This window comes from Sus scrofa, chromosome 16 (genome assembly GCF_054392235.1).
Source record: "Sus scrofa isolate SSC_HxYL_T2T_F1_AM1 chromosome 16, Sscrofa_HxYL_maternal_Yorkshire_Landrace_v2.0, whole genome shotgun sequence".
NCBI classification, from domain to species: Eukaryota; Metazoa; Chordata; class Mammalia; order Artiodactyla; family Suidae; genus Sus; species Sus scrofa.
The window spans coordinates 86,051,957-86,072,465 of record NC_139398.1 but is presented as its reverse complement, the minus strand read 5'-3'; the positions used below and the strand labels follow the sequence as shown (position 1 = coordinate 86,072,465).

Here is a 20,509-nt window from a genome sequence, read left to right as displayed (position 1 = left end):
ATGTGACCACCTGTAAAGTCCTCTATTTCACAAAATATACCACCGAACAGTCAAAAGACAAGTGATGAATTCTATATACAAAAGTTCTTACCAATAAATAAGAAAGGATAACAAAACAAAACTATGCAAAGCATATGCAGTGGTTCATATACAAGAAGAGAGAAATGAAATTAAACAAACAGCACACGGTTTCCTTCAGATTGGCAGAAACTGCTAATATCCAAAGTGGGGTTTTTTTTGTTGTTGTTTTTTGTTTTTTTGTTTTTGTCTTTTTGCCTTTTCTAGAGCCGCACACGCGGCATATGGAGGTTCCCAGGCTAGCGGTCGAATCAGAGCTGTAGCCGCTGGCCTACGACAGAGCCACAGCAACGTGGGATCCAAGCTGCATCTGCAAACTACACCACAGCTCACGGCAATGCCGGATCCTTAACCCCCTGAGCAAGGCCAGGGATCAAACCCGCAACCTCATGGTTCCTAGTCAGATTCATTAACCACTGCGCCACGATGGGATCGCCTATCCAAAGTGTTATTGAGGGCGTGGTGCACATGGTAAGATTGTATGCCATTTGGGCAGTTCCACGTGGATGTAGATTTTTAAAGAAACTTATCTATTTTTATCTGTTCGATCTAAAATGCCCATCCCTCCTAGAGAAATGCTCACTTGTGTGAAAAAAGGACATGGACATGGCAAGGACGGGCTGGAAGCTTCACTCGTAGCAGCACACTAACTGGTAACAACCTAAGTGCCCACCAGCGCATGAGCCGCCGCAGTTAGAAAGAAAAAGGAGAACTTCATATGTTTTGAATATAAAAATAATCCCAAGATATTTTCAGCAATAAATGCTTAGCAAGAAAAAATACACGCCATTATTCCATCAACGTTATGAACCAGCCAACTCCATCTCTCTCTACATGTTTGCATACTTATATATACGTTAACCGCGTCAACATGAATCTGACGGCACACACACGTCAAGGGTAAAACGATTGTTTGCTCAAAAGAGAACAACTGTATGAGCATCAGTGAAAGAGGAATTTTGCATTTTAGTGCATGTTTACTACATCATTATGACTTAAGAAAATAGATAAGCCTATTAGGTTGGGGTGCTGGTATTCTACCTTCCCTTTTTTCCTTGATTCCTATCAGTTCTGTAGCCTAAGATGCTTTAACAGCATGTCCCTAAATGATCATCTGGAAGAACTTTGGTAAGTAACTAAAAAGAACTGCTTTTGAAGTTTTTATTTACCTACCTTTATAAGATTTGATTAATATTTCAGTCTCTAAATAGACACTATCAGAGTGTAACCAAACCACTAAAATCTGTTTTTATTACATTGCTCAGATGCATAAGGGAAATACAGGGAATTTGAAAGGATGTTTACATTTCTCTAACCAGTATTCTTAAACTCTCACCAAATCTAATCACCAACTGATTGCCTTAAGAAGGTATAGTTGGGACGTTGATTCCTAGAGTCAGGAGCTACTTTGTGTTCAACTACATGATTGAGTCTAGCAACAGTGTTACTCTGAATCTGTATATTAGATGAAAAAAGTTACCCGTTATTAGAAGTATCTGACTTTCTATTTGAAACCTCTGGTAATAGTGATATTAAACTGACGTCATCAATGCTGGGAATTATTTCTACTATCAGAGCTAATATTAACTACAGTGTTTTATCTTTTGTTCATGTAAAAGGAAATTTGGAATCAAAAGAACTAAGTTAGAGAACAACTGATAAGCAGTGAGATCCCGCTGTATAGCACAGGGAACTGTATCTAATCACTTGTGTTGGGACATGATGTTGGATAATGTGAAAAAAAGGTATATACATCAATGTATATACAACTGGGTCACTTTGCTGTACAACAGAAATTGACAGAACACTGTAAGTCAGCTATAACAAAATTTTTTTAAAAATCGAAGAAAACAGTAACTCATGTGACCTAAAACAAAGCCACAATCTGAAGAGTGGTGTGTAAACCTGACCACTGCAGCTGCACTATCATGTTCGTGGTTTGGACACGCCCTTCTTAACACACTTATGGACCCTGGAGTAGATGCTTGTGCACCTCCGGCTGATTTTCATCTTCTGGATTTTGTATGGTCAGGAATATCACAACAAGCTGCTATGGTGGATGGGAAAATACTTTGCACAAGTCACGTGTTCGCCATCGGTGTTCTTGGGAGGTAGATATTCAATACCGAATTTCTTGGGAGCATGTACTTTCCATTTTTAAGCTCATTGATATCAGGGGTTTCTTGCAAAATAGCAAAAGAGTGTTACCAAAGAATAAAAACAAACAGATGCTAAATCCATCGCAGCACGAATATTCAGATCGCTATCTACCTGCCCTTGTGTATTTTTAATGAGGTTAAGTCAGTTTCTCAGGGTCTGAGCTCCTTGAGCATTGGAAAGGGAGAAGCCAAGGACTCACAATGAAGAGGGGTCAGCCTGGGTAGCTTTCTTCTAAGTAACCAGTCAGGTGTACGTTTCCATCATTAGAACCAGAATGGGGCTGGAGAATAAGAAGGTGTGCTAGTCACGCCAGATGGAACTGATGGAGCTGGTTTGAGGCTCTGGAGGGCAAAGGCTGGAACTAGAAGCTGTTATTTACTCATTTATCAAGTTAATTATTTAGTTAACATTCTTTACTACACATGACAAATAGCAAAAAGACATCCCCACCGATGCTTCCCTTTCAGCATGGAATGGCACTGTCATTACCAACAGCAGCAAGAGGCTTCCATTTCTGGGTAGAACAGGGGTACTGGCTGAAAGGGGAGAACTCCCTGCCTTCACCAGAATAGGAACAGAATACTTCAATGAACCTGAACAAATTCTTTCAGTGTAACAAACTAAGTCACATAGCTCAAGTGGATTACTCTGGAGATTATATAGAAATTTTAGATAAGGAAGTGTCATTGAAAAGTCATTTGTGAAAGGTTTTACATCTGTGTAATTAGGCACATTTGTACCATTGTTCCATCAAATTGGATTGTATTCCCAAATGGCACTAAAAGTCCAGTTACTCTCTAAATCAAATTCTATTCAAGTGGGACTTTGTGCCTGACTAAACTTACAGGAAGCAGTTGGGTGAGGGGCGGGGGGCTTTGACTGAATGACTGAAGGCTGTCTTAGTGTCAGTATTTACATTTGCTATCCCAAAGCTAGATAACAAAATTTTGATTAAGGTCCTTGTCACTTTCATTCTCAAGGTGGATGCAGAAAGAGATGATGGAATTCAAAGACTTCATTCAATTTTTTTCCCTAAAGGGACTGATAACTATCTCCAATATGAAAAGAACCCTGTTTGAAAGTCAAGTTTAGAGCACGGTTTAAGTTTTGCTTGGCAACTTAAACCTCAGGAAAAAGTCTCATGTTCTTTTTCATGTTTTAGCTATGTGTGTGGCATATTTATTTGCCAAGAACCCCTAAGTGAATAGGATTCCGTTAATTAATCTTAAAAAAAATCTTCAAAACTAGCAATAATTTACAACTCGGGAACTTTCTAAAGTGTTTAGGCTCACTAAAAGTAGATTAGGATGAAAAAATAAAAGCGACTACATAATACGGCTGGCCTCGTTGAAACTAGTGGAATTAAGACAGACAATTCTCTACAAGAGAAAGAATTCAGAAACTTTTTTTTGTACAGCAAAGGGTACACTTGAAGACAATTAGCCAAAAACTAATTTTCCCATCCAAAGCTAATATCTACTAATTACTGCATTATGTTCCAAAAGTGTACTTAATGATATATGTATATTACCTCATTTATTTCCACAACAATGATACACATTTGGGTATTATTTCCCCTTTCCTACAAGGGGGGAAATTGAGCTTTAAGAAGATAAATATCTTGTCTGGGTTTATACTTCTGGTAGATGTCCTACAACAGAGCGCTGTCCTTGGTCTTATCTTAGGTTTTTGTTATTGTTGTTGTTAAATCAACCATTCAAAAAAGTACAATTTCCATAATAATATAGGGGAAATAGCAGAATTCTAGAGCTAAAAATTGGACATTCTCATTCATTTTAGGAGAAAAACAGCCATCAGACTTCTATGGATCCAGGGTCACTACCAAGACCATTCCTCACATAGTAAGATAAAAATGTCCAAAATCAGGTCCTGATGGTAAAACCATTGCGTATTAGCCTGGGAAACTGAACACTCAAGACATGACATCTCCTTATTCTAACTCAATAGACACACGTATTCTCAAATAGATCTGCCCACATAAGAAGTTGTTAAGCGTCTAATGAATTTGAATATTTTGACCATATACTGTATCAATGAATAGCTTGAGTATGATATTATTTTTCCTGCAGCCTAACAGGAGAAAGAACATGCTGAGAGGTTTCGATGACACACATTCCCATCTGCACAGGAGTCAGGTGACACACAACGGCGTGGGCATGGATAGGCATCCTGCTGCCACAGGAGATGTATTCATTCAGTGGGTATGACAGCCTGATGTCCCTGGCCACCAGCAAGAGATAGAACACAAAAACCAGAAGGCCAACCAACTTGACTTTCCTCTAAATAACACCTTCGGACACCAGATGCTACTAGAACAGCTATCCACAGTACGTACAACAGGCCTAATATCCACAGCCTGAGAACATACCTGATATTACTGTGTCGTCCATATATGGGAGGCAAGAAGAGCCTGCACCTACCCCATTGACAGACAGGGAAGCCGAGGCTCACAGAGGTGAAAGTCCCTACCTGAGGATGCACATTCTGTCCATCTTCCAAGAACAGCACCTGGAACAGAAGCCTGTGTGTCTGGGTCAAGCTCTTTTAACCACTGCATGTGGTTCTCCACGTACTCATCCCTTTAGGGTCATCCCCATCTCCCTGTGTCCTCATGTGCCCTTTGTGTTGAGGCAGAGATTATCGGGATTTTTTTTTTCTTTTTTTTCTTTTTTGCTGTTTAGGGCCACACCTGCAGCATGTGGAAGTTCCCAGGCTAGGGGTCGAATTGGAGCTGCAGCTGCCTGCCACAGCCATAGCCACAGCCACGCCAGATCCAAGCCTCATCTGTGACCTACACCACAGCTCACAGCAATGCTGGATCCTTGACCCCGTGAGCAAGGCCAGGGATTGAGCCCAAGTCCTCATGGATACTAGTTGGGTTTGTTACCACTGAGCCACAATGGGAACTCTGGGATCATTAACAAATTGAGGACAGGGCCTTTGAATATGCATATTTTATAATCCCAACTGATGATGAGTTTGGCTCCCTGGAGGACGAAGATGGAGTCTTAGACGTCTTTAATTTTTCTAGTCTCTTAATGACTTTAGGTCTGTCGTACAAAGAGATTCTTACTACTTACCTGACTGATGATAATTAGACAGGCCTCCATGTCCACATGTTCTGCATCCTCGGTTTCAACCAACTACGGATTAGAAAAAAAAAAAAAAATTCTAGAAAGTTCCAAAAGGCAAAACTTGAAGTTGCCACCCCCTGGCAACTATTTACATCATAATTTACACTGTATTTACAACCAGTATTGACTCTTGGAAAACAAGGGGGTTTAGAGGCCCCCAAGCTCTGCACTGTCTAAAATCCCAGTGTAACTTTGCAGGGAGCCTCTATATCCAGGGTTCCACATCCCCAGAGTCAACTCATGGCAAATCGTAGAGTCCTGCGAAATGAAAATTCAAGTGGAAGTGGACCCGCACAGTTCAAACCTGTGTTGGTCAACAGTCAAGTGTATTTACACAGCCTTTACTTCGCATTTACACTGTATTAGGGACTGCTAGTAATCTAGAGCCGATTTAAAGCACACAGGAGGCTATACGTAAGCTACATGCACCATTTTTACATAAGGGACCTGAGCATCCTCTGATTTCCGTACCCACAGGGTAACATCCTCATCAGTATCATGGTGATATTGCCTTATTCACTCACTATTTACATAAAGGCTTTGAGTAGGTTTAAACTACTTTGAGCCTTGACCTCTTCCTATTGGAAACGAGGCTGTATCACTACTCTGTAGAGTCTCTCTAAGAACCACAGAGAAGCACCGAACCCTCCACAGCAGGGGGAAGGTCACTAATAAGAAGAGGGAAGATGGTGATTACTGTGCAATCACCATTATACCTCTCATTATATGTCTTCAGCTCTCTGTGGACCCTCCCGTGCAGATAGAAACATAACAGATATTTAATAATGGGAGAGTAATAAATACATATTAGTTGATTAATTAATCATCAAGGAATGAAGGCAAAAGAGAAAAATCACCAGAGGAGCTTCCGGTAGGATCTGCACTCTCTCCTCCACCTGCCAAGCTCTCCCGTCTGTCCCAGGTTTACACTCCTGCCTCCACAGCACGTGACTGAGCCTGGGTGCTGGTGCCCAAGGCTGTCCAAAAGCAATTGCAGAGTCTCCCGTGCCCAGAATCATTTCAACTCTCAGGCCCCAAGCACATGGGAAAGTCCTTCAACAGACAAGTTGCCTTTGTCAGGCAAAGCAACATTAAATGCTGCCTTAAAACTATACCCTCACACAACCTCTGTGGGGGGTCTATGGCCTCAGGATTAGTGTTTCATCAGACATCCAGGAAGTAGGAAGAGAAATCACGCATATCAGGGGTTGAGAAGGGAATTTTCCACGAAGTCTCCAGCACTAGTGCCAACAGTTTCGAGGGCAGGCCCAGAGGGGAATATCCTAGGGTAGCTGGTTGTTGGAATCGGCTCTTCCCTTTTTGTTTCATACCCTTTTCATTGACTGCCACAGAATGCAGGTGGGGAACTTTTCCAGTTCCTGTTGAGGTGTGATACAATGTGTTTATCATGTCAATGAAATAAGAAAATATTCTTTTCTGGCTGTTACTCTTTAAAATACCCTCCAATCTGTTTTCCCCACTGGACCCTAAACAGTTATTTTCACTGAAATCTACATATCATTATTAGAGTCAGGCATTTTACCTTTAACGTCTTAGAAAATCCATACATTACAGCAATTCTGTCCTGATGTTCTGGCTTTGATAGTTTTTTTCATCTTGCCATGAGAAAAACAAAATAGGAGTTCTCGTCATGGTGCAGCGGAAACGAATCCGACAAGGAACCATGAGGTTTCGGGTTTGATCCCTGGTCTCGCTCAGTGGGTTAAAGGATCTGGTGCTGCCATGAGCTGTGGTGTAGGCCGGCAGCTACAACTCCAATTGGACCCCTAGCCTGGGAACCTCCATATGTTGCGGGTGAGGCCCTAAAAAAAAGACAAAAAGACAATAATAATAATAATAATAATAATAATTTTTTCATTATAAATAGACATAAATGCAAGCATCCATTTCTATTTAGAGTGGGGTTATACCCCAAGTGTTTTTGTTTGTTTGTTTCTTTGTTTCTTTTTAGGGCTGCACCTGCGGCATATGTAAGTTCCCAGGTCAGGGGTCGAATCAGAGCTGTGGCTGCTGGCCTACATCATGGCCACAGCAATGCCAGATCCAAGCCGAATCTGTGACCTACACCACGGCTCACAGCAATGCTGGATGCTTAACTCACTGAGTAGGGCCAGGGATCAAACCCAAGTCCTCATGGATCTGAGTCGGGTTTGTTCCCACTGAGCCGCAACAGGAACTCCAGATATCCCAAGTATGTTGAGGGAAATATTTGAACTTTTAATTTCATATCTAGGAAACGTACACAAAGACAAAAACAGTGAACACCTTTAATAGTCTACACAGCTTGAATATCATAACATCCTCGGGGAAAAAAAAGTACTTTAGGCCTTTCCCTTCTGGATGGACGCTCACATTTCTTTTTATGGGAAAAGGGGGCAGTTAGCATGAAAATCAGAGTACACTAGGAGGAAACTGGGCAACAGAGAGTCAGCGAGCAGCTTGAAGCACTGGGAGAAGCAGGACAGCCCACCAAGTCACCCGCCAGGCTTCAGCCCACCGTGGCCACCTGCCTGGGAGACAGACTCACAGGGACGAAAGGAACGTGAAGTTTCACAGCCTAGGAAGTGGCTGCATGAAACCAGCTATGCTAGGGGTTCCCAGGTTGAGGATCCAGCATTGTCACTGCAGCGGCCAGGTAGCTGCTGTGGCTTGGGTTTGATCCCTGGCCTGAAAATTTCCACAGGACTCAGGGGTGCCCTATTCTTTCCCAGAAAAAGAAAGAAAACAAACAGGCTAAGCTAAAATGCAGCTGGTAAATTTGCATTAAAATGTTTTCCTTTTGTGACTTGGAAATCCAAGACCAGAAGGAGGTGGAGGTGGAGAAGGTGGGGCAGAACCCCAAACTTCTGATCAAAAAGGCTAAACTCAAGTGAGTTGGAACTGACCTTGGAGGATCACAGAGGTCACTGGTCTGGGCGCTGGAACTGGCTGTGGATGGACAACACGGCAAGAGAGGAAAACTGGGGCTTCACCAAAGCCGACTCCTCAGGTGACTCCCTTATGAGAGGGGCTGTTTTTAAAGGGCCTGTGCTGCAGGGCAGGAAACACCCCCCCAAGGATAAGGCTCTGAGTGCTGGTTCTCCCTAAATTCCCAAAGCAGACCCAGGGCTTTCTTCTTCCCAGGTGGCTGCTGCCAGGCAAACGACTCTGTTGGGTCAGGGTCCCATCACCAAAACAGTGTTGACAGCCACTACCCCCATATCCAAGGCGTATGATGCTGATCAGAAAGCCTGAGAAGAACCACGTTCCTGCACAAGGGAAGGTCTGCAGGTCGGTGGAGAGGTGCCAAGGAAGAAAGCCCACTAGACACATCAGGCAAAGCTGCCTGGAGCTCAGGACTTTGTGGGGTTTCTGGAAAACTGCAGTGCCACCAGTTCACCCCAAAGGGATCAGCCCTAGAGAAAGTATCTCAACCTCGTACATTTTCGAGGTGTAGAGAGAAACTGGAGGGACGATTGAACCCCTTATAAGAGGGCTCAAAGTGGTGCTATTCCCAGCAGCATGCGTTTTCTCAGAACACGCCTTTCTGCTCTGCGAGTCCACAGGGGGGACCACAGTGTGACCCGAAGGTAGCTCAGTGCAGAACTGGTTAGAACAGAGAGACCCGAATGTCTCAGAGGGAGTCTCATCAATCCCTAAGAACATAGCAGACGGTCATCTGTCCAGATAATGGGGAGGAATACTCCAGATTTAAAGCACTACAGTTTTGCCTTGGAGGAGTGAATTCAGAAGGCAGAGGCGATGCTGTGATTTGGTTCTTCAGTGAGTTTTATTTAGGAGTGCAGACGAGGCAGCAGTCACTCGTATTAGCTGGGAGTGGGTAACCCTTGGTCAGGTTTTGCGGTCTGGGCTGGGTTCTTGTTTGTGTGTGTTCAGACATGACTGCAAAGGGGTCTTCTTTCTCCATTATAAGCACACCATGGCCTTGTCTGGTGCAGGTATTTTGTGAAATTGTTTATGTTCAACAGGAGAGCCTTCCGGTTTAGCGGATAACAATGCACCAGCTTGAAGATGCTTTTTAATTGCTCAGGTTAATGGTGATTATGGGAGGAACAAAGTCCCTCCAGATCACTGTGGGAACTCTGTGTTTTGGCCTCCAACCAACTTCTACACCATAGGACACAGCATTTCTCTCCATCGCCTAAAATCATAAGAAGAAGGGGGTAGGAGGAGGAGAGAATGATGAGCAGAACCGCTATTAATTCACGCACGGGGGAGGCTGCCTGTGGCGCCCTCTCCTTACACAGCCTGCGGGGCTCTCCCAGGAATATACCTTTTGCTACTCATTCTTCAGCAAAACCCCTCATAGGTGAAAAGCTAACGGTACCAGGTTCTAAGAATCTCAGATGCCTGGCTTCATGGTAGTAGGCCCCTGCAGGCAGGAGGAAATTACAGACAAAGCGCATTTAAGAAAGTCTTCCTCGGTTTCTTTGCCCATAAACAGAGGACGAAACCCTCATCAATTTCAGATGCTTGAAAACCAGCTCCGGCAATGGCACCTGGGAAACAAGCAGCACCTTTCTGCAAAGTTCATATTGACGTTAGGAATTAGGCTCCAATCAGCTCCTGGACTGATAGCTTGATTCTTCGGGAGAGGAAATATCCACCAGCACAAGCAAATAAAATGGTGACCATTTCAAGGAGAAAGAGCCCAGCGTACAGCCGGCTGCAGGAAGTTTACAAATCATTAGATTTGTTTACTCTATAAAAATATGCAATTTATTCAGAGTAATTAATCTCAAAAGGAACATTAGTTAGAATTTATTTATGATGTTCAGGTACCCGAGCAGCTTAAAACGATTGCCCAAAAGGGAAAAATGACTTCTGGGATGAGCAAGTAAGTATATGCCACGGGTCAGGCAGACCTCTAACTGTGTCCCTTGAAAGCCCAAACATAATTTTCCTTTGCCTCTTGCTCTGTCCTTTTTGGCCCCTCTGTGTTCTGCTTGCCATCTCTCTCCAGGCATGCAGGATTTGAGGGGTTTGTCTCCACGTGCTTTTTGTGCCAGCATCATGTGCCTCTAAAGTGGTCCAGCGTCTCTGAGTGAAGCGTCTGGGGAGTCTGCCCCATCTCTCAGCATGGCCTTGCTGCACTCACTGGGACCTGGCGGCATCTGTTAGCTCAGCTTCCACCTCCATTTCCCTGCAATCGCAATCCGAGCTGGATGGCTGGCTGGCTGGTGATGGATCCCTGGCTGAACTCTGTTGCTCTCACAGTTTTCTTTACCAGAGCGACCAGGGGATCCTGCTCATTCAAGATGATCAGATGTGTGAGCCCCAGTCTGCTCCCGCCTGGCCAGTCCATCACCCCGTGCTCCCAGCACACAATTTCCAGCACTTCTTAAACAAGCAATGCTCTCGCCACCCCGTGTTTTGCACACGCTGCTACGGTTACCCAAATGACGCTTACCACCCCCACCCCTACCCCGACAACACCTTAATAACCTCTTAGGATGCAGACTGAATTCCTCTGCTTCTGAAATCTCTCCCAAGTCTCCTAGTTTCTTCATTTTTGTATCTCATGGTATCATTAAAGGTCTCTGTGAGACCACAGATCATACTTACTGTGATTATTCACTCAAGCATCCGTCTCTGCCCGGTAACCTACAAACTGCACATGGCCTATGGGAAGAGACATGCGTGTTCCATATCTTACCGGAACACATATCCGACCGAGCCCTGATTTTTGGAGGGAGTACTTTTCTTCTACCTCTTCTTGCCATAATTGATTAAGCATCTCCTGAGCTGACATCTGACATCCTAAAATTTTAACAGATCTAGTTTATTCTCCTCCATTTTGTTTTCTTGAGATTTGATTAGTCCTCCTCAGATATCAAGGAGGACTTTATGTCTTTTCCCCGCAGTACAAAGTAAAATACTTGAGAATATTATATTTGAGAATATTTGAAAGTATCAAGAGGACAAGAGACCTACAAATCCAAAGTTGAGCCCCTAAAGCAGGTATGGAAAGATATTTAAAATATGAAAGAGGTAAAGAGGTCTATGTATACCCTTATGGGTTGACTCACAAAATTGATTTTTTACCCACAGTAATTTTGGAAGAGACAGAAGCCCCAAGAGAGCTGAACAGGCAAAACTTTGCTTTCTTTGAACTTTTGAAATTTGCCTTTAATATTCTCATCCTTTGTTTCTTTACTCTTCACTCTTACAAAAGAGGTGGGTTATACCAGATTCTCAGTTTTTGTAAAAAGATTAGAGATTAGTTACAAAGAAGCCGAGATTAGAAAACAGAGAAACAAAAATCTCCTTTTCTTAACTTGCATGTTCACAATTCCCAAGCCTCTGAAAGAGGGATTTTGTCTTTGGCATTAGCGATGAATGTTCTGGGGCTGCCTGAGGCACAGTGGGATACTTAGCAGGATCACTGGTCTCTCTAGATGCCAGCATCACCTCCTCCGGGATGGAACAACCAAGCACTGCCTGGGGGACAGAACCACCCCTGGTCGAGAACGACCGCTCTAGAACCAGTGCCCGAACCGTGTGCCAAGGTTCCCTGGACATGGGAGTAACCCTCGGGGGGACCAAGGAGTAGCTCGGATTTTCCAGGGAAACACAGTGACGTCTGTCTGACCTTGTATGACCCACTAGTCCCAGTCGTTCACAGTATTAGCATTAAACTGCTTTCCTACTTTTGATGACATTCCGTATTTGTGAAGCTGGATCTGGGGAAGAGCTACAATAAAAAACAAACACTAAGTGAAGATCCATGGGGAGGGGAAATTAGAATGCCAGTATCCAGTTTGATTGCACAGTTTGAGAGTTTGTTCTGTGGCCGGTAGGCACTACTTTATCAGGACTCAAAATTTACAAAGTTGTTTGGATTTAACTACACAATTAACTGAATTGTAGGCACTTCGTTTAGCCTAGGAGTCACATGAACAAATAGCTGAGATACCACATGTACCATGAACCAAAAGAGTTTGGAAACTGAGTGTAAACAGATAAGGCCACTCGTAATATGGAGTGAGGAATCACTCTGTGTATATATTTTCTTCCCAATTATAGCTGGTATAAAACAATGAAGTTTTTGTGGGAAATATTTGAGGGCGCTTGGATGTAAGCAGATACCATGATTCTCTTTAGCAAATCATACAAAGATGAACTGATGAAGCTGGTGCAATCTTATGATCAAGGATTATGATCAAGCCTTAGGACATTTCGATGGTGTTTGCAAAACATCCTAACTGGTGACTTCTTTTCGCTTTCTTAAATAACGCACATGACATTTTAGAGACCTTGGCCCATAAACTCCCCCTCTACCCAAAACAACACTTAATATTTGCTTTGAACTCAATACGGTATTTGTATAGTATAAAGAAGAAAGCTTCCTTTAACAGGGAAATAATTAAGGCATGAATCAGGAAAGGAGAAGTTTTGCTGGCCTCAGGAAAAAGGTAATGAGAAGAAGATATCAAGAAAGATGAGGAATGAGAGCAGCCTGCACAACTGAGAGTGAAAAGCAATATTATAGATGCCTATTAAGTTTAAACAGAAGACGTTTCAATGCATAGATAGAAAAGACAAAAATGGCTAAACACAAGTGGTGGATTGGAAGAGAAAACACGTAAGGGCGGTGTGTTAAAAAAAATGTTCACACGCCATAAGGGAGAAAGAATGAGAAGGAATCTGGGTACAGTGGTGAATAAATTTCTGTATCCTGGCTGAGCTAAATCTGATATAGTCTTGCCCTATTACTAAGGAAAACAGGACAAGGAAACGCATGAAATCCCACGAGCCAAGTGGAGTCAGATCATGTTTCCAAAGAGGACAGAAAAATATTTCTAACCCCACATGGTTTTTTGGTAATGTTATCTCACCACCTCTCATGTAGAAATGAGAAATCCCCCTCCTGTTACTCTGGATCCCTTCGAATAACAGACAATAGGCGGTGATATAAATCCTCTTCTGGGACTTCTGAGCTCAGGCATTCAACGGACCTGGAAACGCCTGCGTTTTACACTCGAGAGGAAGTTGGCCATCAGGTAAGAATTTCACTAAACCAAGATGGTCCTCCTAGGAGAAGCCCAACATGGCTACACGAAGACACCACGTGAGGCAGAATTGAGAGCCTGACCCACAGCCTCAGCTCGAGTCCTAGCCAAGAGCCATCAGAACGGGAAAGTCAGATGGAACTTCTGACCCTAGTAGGGCCACCTCGCGGATGCCATGTGGAGAAGCATTGAGTTGTTCCCACTGAGCCCTGGCCAAACAGGAGAATTTTGAGCACTTCAGTGTATTCAGCCAGGAAGTCTTTCAATGCATGATTGGAGGTTTGAGAGCTGCTACCAACCCTTGGGCTGACAGAGAGGTAGGAAGGAGACTGTCCAGAACCCAAAGCGAGAACCACGTTACAGAGAGCATCTTGTGGAAGCTGGGACCGTGGAGGATGGGGCTGGCCAGCAGGCAGTGGAGCCTCAGGGAAGAGGCCGGCTTCTTTACATGCCTCTCTTTCCCTTTTTTGAGTCCCCCTCATTTTCTTTGGACTGACAGATGACTGCCGTGACTGCCGAGCTGAAAACCAGATCTGAGTGACACACATCACGCTGTGTGTGGAACCACCCATCCCTGAGACAAGGAAGGTTCTGATGCAGTTTCATAATCATGCATTAGAACGTCTCTTCCCCTGAAGCTAACTTCTGGGGACACAGCTCAACATGCTCGAAATGCACTTTATTTTTTTTTAATTAATTAATTGTTTCCACTGTACAGCACGGGGACCAAGTTACAATGTATAGTACGCTTTCCTCCCATTGTTGTGTTGCGATGTAAGTATCTAGACAGTTCTCAGTGCTACCCAGCAGGATCTCATTGTAAATCCATTCCAAGAGCAATAGTTTGCATCCGATAACCCCACGCTCCGATCTCTCCCACTCCCTCCCTTTCCCCCTGGGCAGCCACAAGTCTATTCTCCAAGTCTGTGGTTTTCTTTTCTGTGCAAACGTTCATTTATGCTGTATATTAGATTCCAGTTACAAGTGATATCATATGGTATTTGTCTTTCTCTTTCTGACTTATTTCACTCAGTATGAGAGTTTCTCTCAAATGTGCTGCCCTCAACAGGCTGGAGTAACCGTGGCAGGTGTAAGGTTGGGGGAGGGGTTGGGGGCTTTTCCAAGTGAGGGCGCCGTAGTGTGTAACCACAATCGAGGAAATGCAAAGGCGATTCCTAAAGCCAGGCATTTTATTTCTATTTTCCCCAATTTTGCTTACTGAGGCATCCTTTGACACCATCCCAGAAACGTCACAGGCCCTCTTTAAAATGCTCTCCCTCCGACTTCCCTGCTTAAAGTCCTCGGGTTATCACTGCGGGTGTGGCCAAAACCAAAAAAGGTTTCTCCTCAATTGACTAAATCCCAAGGTGTAGCTGCTCTGTGGACCCTGACTCCCAGGGTGTGCGGGCCAGGAGAAGAGGCGGCGGGGCAGCAAAATCACACGAGCAGCTTCGCAGCACCTTGGGAGGCACCGTGTCTCTTTCTCTGACTTGGGTGGGCAGCTGCGGGGCGACAATAAGGAAGAAGAGATTTAAAATCTTAGCCAAGAGGCCACAGAGCGTGAGGAACATACGAGAGGGACCTCGTAAACCCCTTACTCCCTAACTGTGCCGTCATTAAAATGGGCCTCGTGGTTGGGTTATTAATAATTTTATGTGCCATCCATCACGTGCAGTAATCACTGTACACAAAAACATAAGGCGGGCAATATGCAGAGCCTTTCAAACAATTCAATGTGCCAGGCTGATGTCTATCAGGATATCAGAGTCCTTCAGAACACAGGAACAATTTCATGATTTGAGCACAGGGATGAAAAGAAAAAGTTATGAATCAAAAAAATACAAATGCAAATGTTAACCAGTGGAACCAGTTGCCTCATGGAGACAAACTTGATGCATTTAAAGCAACTTCCTGTTATCCCAGTTTTATGTGTTGTTGAGAAACTGATTTTTCAAGAGCAAAGATTCCTTGGATCAAGAGATATTGTGGAAAATTCTTGTTTAAAAATTATCCCCTGGAGTTCCCATTGTGGCTCAGTGGGTTAAGAACCCAACTAGCATCCATAAGGATCCAGGTTTGATCCCTGGCTTCGCTCAGCGGGTTAAGGATCCCATGTTGCTGCAAGCTGCCACGTAGGTCGCAGATGTAGCTCAGATCTGGCATTGCTGTGGCTGTGGTGTAGGCCACGGCTATGGCTCCAATTCGATCCCTAGCTGGGAACTTCTATATGCCGCAGGTGTGGCCCTAAAAAACAATGTATGTGTGTGTGTATCTATAATATATATGTAATGTATATTACATATCATATATACAGATAGATCTATAATATAGATATCTATAATCTATATATTCCTTACTTCTTAAAGATGAAGCCACGGCTGACACATTTATTCCAAAAGGAAAATGTGCCTCAGTCTCTGGAAGTGCCCATCACTGACCCACCTACATGTAGAGACCAGGACAGCCAGGAGGAGGAAAGGGAGAGGAGACCCAGAATTGGCACTGGACCGAGGTCGGACGCAGACGCATCTGGGCCACAAGCATTGGGCTGTGGCCTCTAAGAACCCTCTGATTGTGTCAGGTCCTGTGCTGAATAAAAAGCACCCAGCATCCCCTCACTCCTGCTCTGCTACTTTCCCTCCCACGTCAGACCTCATTATTTCTGAGCCTGTGGAGACCATCAGCTTTGGGACAAGTCAACCTGCACAGCGAAGCGCAGCTGTCACAGCCCTTCTGGAACAAGAGGATCAGTCGCTTCTCTTGTTCTTCCTCCCTCCCCCCCAGTGTATTGTTTCAGAGCAATGACGGAGGAAGGGGTGACAAAGGGGTTTGAAACTCTGCTTCTGCTAGCCTGGGGGGGAAAACGTGAGGACCTGCTCACTGAAGAAATCCTGCAGAGCGCTCATGGGGAGCAAAAACTAAGAGCACCCCAAGACCCCTCCTTTCTTTCCTTCAGAACACACTGTGACATTTCATCCGCATAGTAGCTACCCCTGCCCTTCCTCTGCTCCTGAAACATCTGTGCTCCCAAGGACAGACAGGACCGCCCGTCAGAAGAGACTGGGCCAAAGGAACCAGTAGTTTATCTCCCAAAGGATGTATCAGCTCCACTGAAGCCGTTTTGAATTTTATAAATTTCAAAGGCTCAAATAAATATGAAAGAAATGGAGAGTTGATTTAACGTTTTTTTTTTTTTTTTGTCTGCATTGGAGTACAAATACTGCTCTGTTTTATAGGACAAGTGATCTTCTGTGTTTGCCTCGTCTCCAGCGTTAGGCTTTCCTGCACCAACATGAAACTTGTTGGACTGGGTCTTAATGCATTCAAAGCAACACCAGTGATAAACAACCTCAGGACTAGAAGACAGCGTGTTTTCTTTCCTGTTAGTGACCCACTGTTTACCAGAACAGGTAATGGTATAAATGATGATGTTATCAATCAATTCAAAATCCGTATGCTTTAAAATTAGGATTCCTTTCAAGCGTGGATTCCTAAAATAACTTGTGGCAATTCCATTTTCAATTGAGTTACAAAAAAAAACAAAAACAAAAACAAAACGGAAACATTTCTCAAATATAAAATAAGAGAAAAAATTATTTGTTTGCAATAATCATTGCAAAAAAAGGCAAATGAAAAGGTAATGAATGCTCTCTAACAATAACTGGGCCTTGGCTTGTCAGATATTTCTCATTATTCCGAAGTACTGTTATTGAAAAATAATTCAAAGCATTTAAGGGTAATAGCCCGAGTCTGTAAAGAAGCATTTCCAAGCTACGCTTCGCTTTCCGATCATCTGGGCTTCAGCCTAAACAGGACTAACAGTATCACTGGAAAACTAATTTCAAAGTCTGGACTGGTTTTTTGTTTTGTTTTGTTTTGTTTGCTTTTTAGGGCTGCACCCTTGGCCTATGGGGGTTCCCAGGCTAGGGGTCAAGTCGGAGCTGTAGCCGCCGGCCTACACCACAGCCACAGCAACACGGGATCTGAGCCGGGATCTGTGACCTACACCACAGCTCATGGCAATGCCGGATCCTTAACCCAGTGAGCAAGGCCAGGGATCAAACCCGAAACCTCATGGATACTAGTTGGATTCCTTTCCACTGCACCACAAAGGGAACTCCTAGAATGATCTGTTTTTAATGGGCTCTTTCTTCAAAAGGAAGAAATGTCTGCATTTTACTAAAATATTATGGGTTTAATAAAAAGACATACATAGGCAGGTATGTAAACAAATTTAGAGGCTCTCTTTGAAATGAGAAAGGTGAAGTTCTTGAATATATCTTGAAATACATCTTTTCTTTTCTTTTTCTTTTTTTTTTTTTTTTTTTTTTTTGTCTTTTCTAGGGCTGCACCCACGGCACATGGAGGTTCCCAGGTTAGGGGTCTAATCAGAGCCATAGCCTCTGGCCTACACCACAGCCACAGCAATTGGGATCCAAGCTACGCCACAGCTCTCTGCAATGCCATATCCTTAACCCACTGAGCGAGGCCAGGGATCAAACCCGCAACCTCATGGTTCCTAGTCGGATTTGTTAACCACTGAGCCACGATGGGAACTCCAAAATATATCTTCCTTACACATGTGCCTTCACGGCCATGTGTGCTGTTCTGTGCACCTGCTGGAGTCTGTGGGGACTGAAATGTCAGATTGTCGCCTTCAGACTTGGGTGATGGATGAGTGTCACCATCCTGGAGTTTACAATATGCTCCGGATAGACCCCATGTGGCTGCCAGTTGCGTCAAAAAATGTGTTACAAGTGAAAAGCCAGAGTTTCCTAGCTCCACTACACACGATAAACTTACCTATTAATTTCTCTATGGCTGAATTTTATTTGTGATAATTTTAAGTGCATGCCTTTGTTTTGTTCTGGAAGAAGATGGCGTCTGAGACTCCTGTTTCAAATTTTAACTGCAAGAGGAATAAGAATTTAGGAATCAAAAGATCATCCATCTATATGCTACTGAAAGATTCATGCCCTCACCTTCCCAGTGATCCAGGGGATGGAATTTAATCACATCCCTGAAAGAGTGAAATACTCCATGCATGGGGTGCGTGTGCCATAAATTTTGAAAAGCTCACTCACATTATTACTGCTAGAGAAAAATTTTCTCCACCAACTCATAGTATAGGGTACAATACAATATCTGCTTCCACTTATAAAGCTTTGGTTGATCTATTGACCTAGTTTTCCATGAAAATAATATATTTAAATAGACTATATGATTTAGCCAGTTTTAAGATCATGTCTGTTAGAAAAGTGTACCAGTTATATGATATTCCCTTTATTTCAAATAGGCTTGTACTTTTTCTTATTTCAATAAAAATCCTGGAGTTCCCAGTGTGGCTTATGGTTACCAACCTGAACTGTGAGGATGCAGGTTCAATCCCTGGCCTCCCTCAGTGGGTTGGGGATCCGGTGTTGCTGTGATGTAGGTTGAAGACACGGCTCAGATCTGGCATTGCTGTGGCTGTGGTGTAGGCCAGCAGCTGCAGCTCTGATTCGACCCCTAGCCTGGGAATCTCTGCATGCCGAAATTGCAGCCCTAAAAAGAAAAAATAAATAAATAAAAACAAAAAACAAAAAATAAAAAAAACTCAAATCCTTATAATAACATACCCCAACCACTACAGTACACACACACAACAGCTAAGAAAGTGGATTTATGGAGTGCTTTTCTTCCAAGAATCTCCAATGTGTCACGCATGTCTATACACATATTTTTAGGACCCATTTCTTTTTTATTTTTAAATTCTTTTTATTTTTTAAAGTTTTATTGATGTATAGTTGATTTACAATGTTGTGATAACGCCTGCTCTACAACAAAATGATTCAGTCATGTATACATACACACATCCGTTCTTTTTCAGATCCCTATCTTACTATATAGATGACCCCAGAATACTGGGTAGAGTTGCCTGGACTACAGAGCAGGTCCCCACCGGCCGGTCACTCCACTCCATAGTGCACGGTGTGCACATGCCAGCCCCAAACCCCAGTCCATCCCTTGTCTCCCCCACTCCATCTGTCCCCTTTGGCGAAACCAAACATTTGTTTTCAAAGCCTGTGAGTCGGATCCGGCTCTGCAAGTAAGTTCATTTGTATCCTGTTCTCAGTTTCCATGCAGAAGTGCAATCATATGATGCTTGTCTCTCACTCTAGGACCCATTTCTTACTATAAGGTTTTTGAAAATTTACTTAACGTGTAGACTGTAAGATCAGCAAAGTGCAGCTAAGTTTAGACATTCAGCAAATTCTTGGCATGTCAACCTGGTAAAATTTCCCATACCAAGTTCATCAAATGAAAAGCTGCATATATAAAAGTACAGTAAAACTGATTCACGCAAATACTATGGCTATGAATAACATAACCGATAGGAATGAAAATTATAGCAAATAACCCAGGTGTCTTTAGCAGTACTTTAAGAAGGATCATTTTCTTTAATAGTCTATAAATATGAATTAGTTTGATGAAAACATAACTAGTGAGAAAACAAACACGGTTAAAAGTAACATAAAACCAAAATCACCATTCAGTAATCCCATTATCTTGGATTCTTTACCTTAAAGCATGTATTTTGTAATGTTAGTAAATGCCACATAATGGTTCCAGCTCTGAAAAGAATAGGATCCATTTTTCAAAGCCTGACACAGCGATTCGGATACAAATCGAATAGAGTTAAATATAGAAGTAATGCTGCATTGCAACGGAGCAAGTCAGAAATCAGACCTTTCCCTTCCATTAACCTGGGGTAATTTACTACATGAGAAAGGTTAACCCTGGGGAGAAATTCTAAACCCTCGGAAACAAATAATAGCTGCTCCAGACCGACTACAGCGTGCCTGTCTCCGATGACTTGTGAATCATTCCTCTATTCTTTGCATCATAAGATTTCACGATCATAGTTAGGATTTACCAGTGATTGGTTTCCTGACCTCCCTTCAATTATCTAAAACCTTATTCATAATTGGCTCGAAAGATATTCCCTTGAATTCCTTCTTTTGTTTCATAAAGAATTTCACTCCGAATGTGAACTACAAAGTGCTTACTTGACAAAAATCACAAAGACAAGTCTTAACTTAC

General features: G+C 43.1%; 1 protein-coding gene across 7 annotated transcripts in view; it reads right to left on the bottom strand.

Annotated features, from left to right (window-relative positions):
- The window catches only part of LOC102161653 (uncharacterized), a 220,407-nt gene that overhangs the window by 46,846 nt on the left and 153,052 nt on the right, over positions 1-20,509 (bottom strand). For 3 of the 7 annotated variants that reach the window (XR_014830838.1, XM_085001759.1, XM_085001758.1), the window contains exons 4-5: positions 5,340-5,402; positions 4,628-4,767 (exon numbers count right to left, since the gene is read on the bottom strand). Coding sequence is in view for 3 of the 7 variants with exons in the window: in XM_085001759.1 (XP_084857885.1) it covers positions 4,628-4,767; positions 5,340-5,369 (170 nt within the window). In the remaining 4 variants the exon portion in view is untranslated. Of the gene's footprint in view, positions 1-2,437; positions 2,519-4,627; positions 4,768-5,339; positions 5,403-20,509 lie in introns of all 7 variants that reach the window. The other 4 variants (XR_014830836.1, XR_002339515.2, XR_014830837.1 and 1 more) reach the window with 3 other exon arrangements.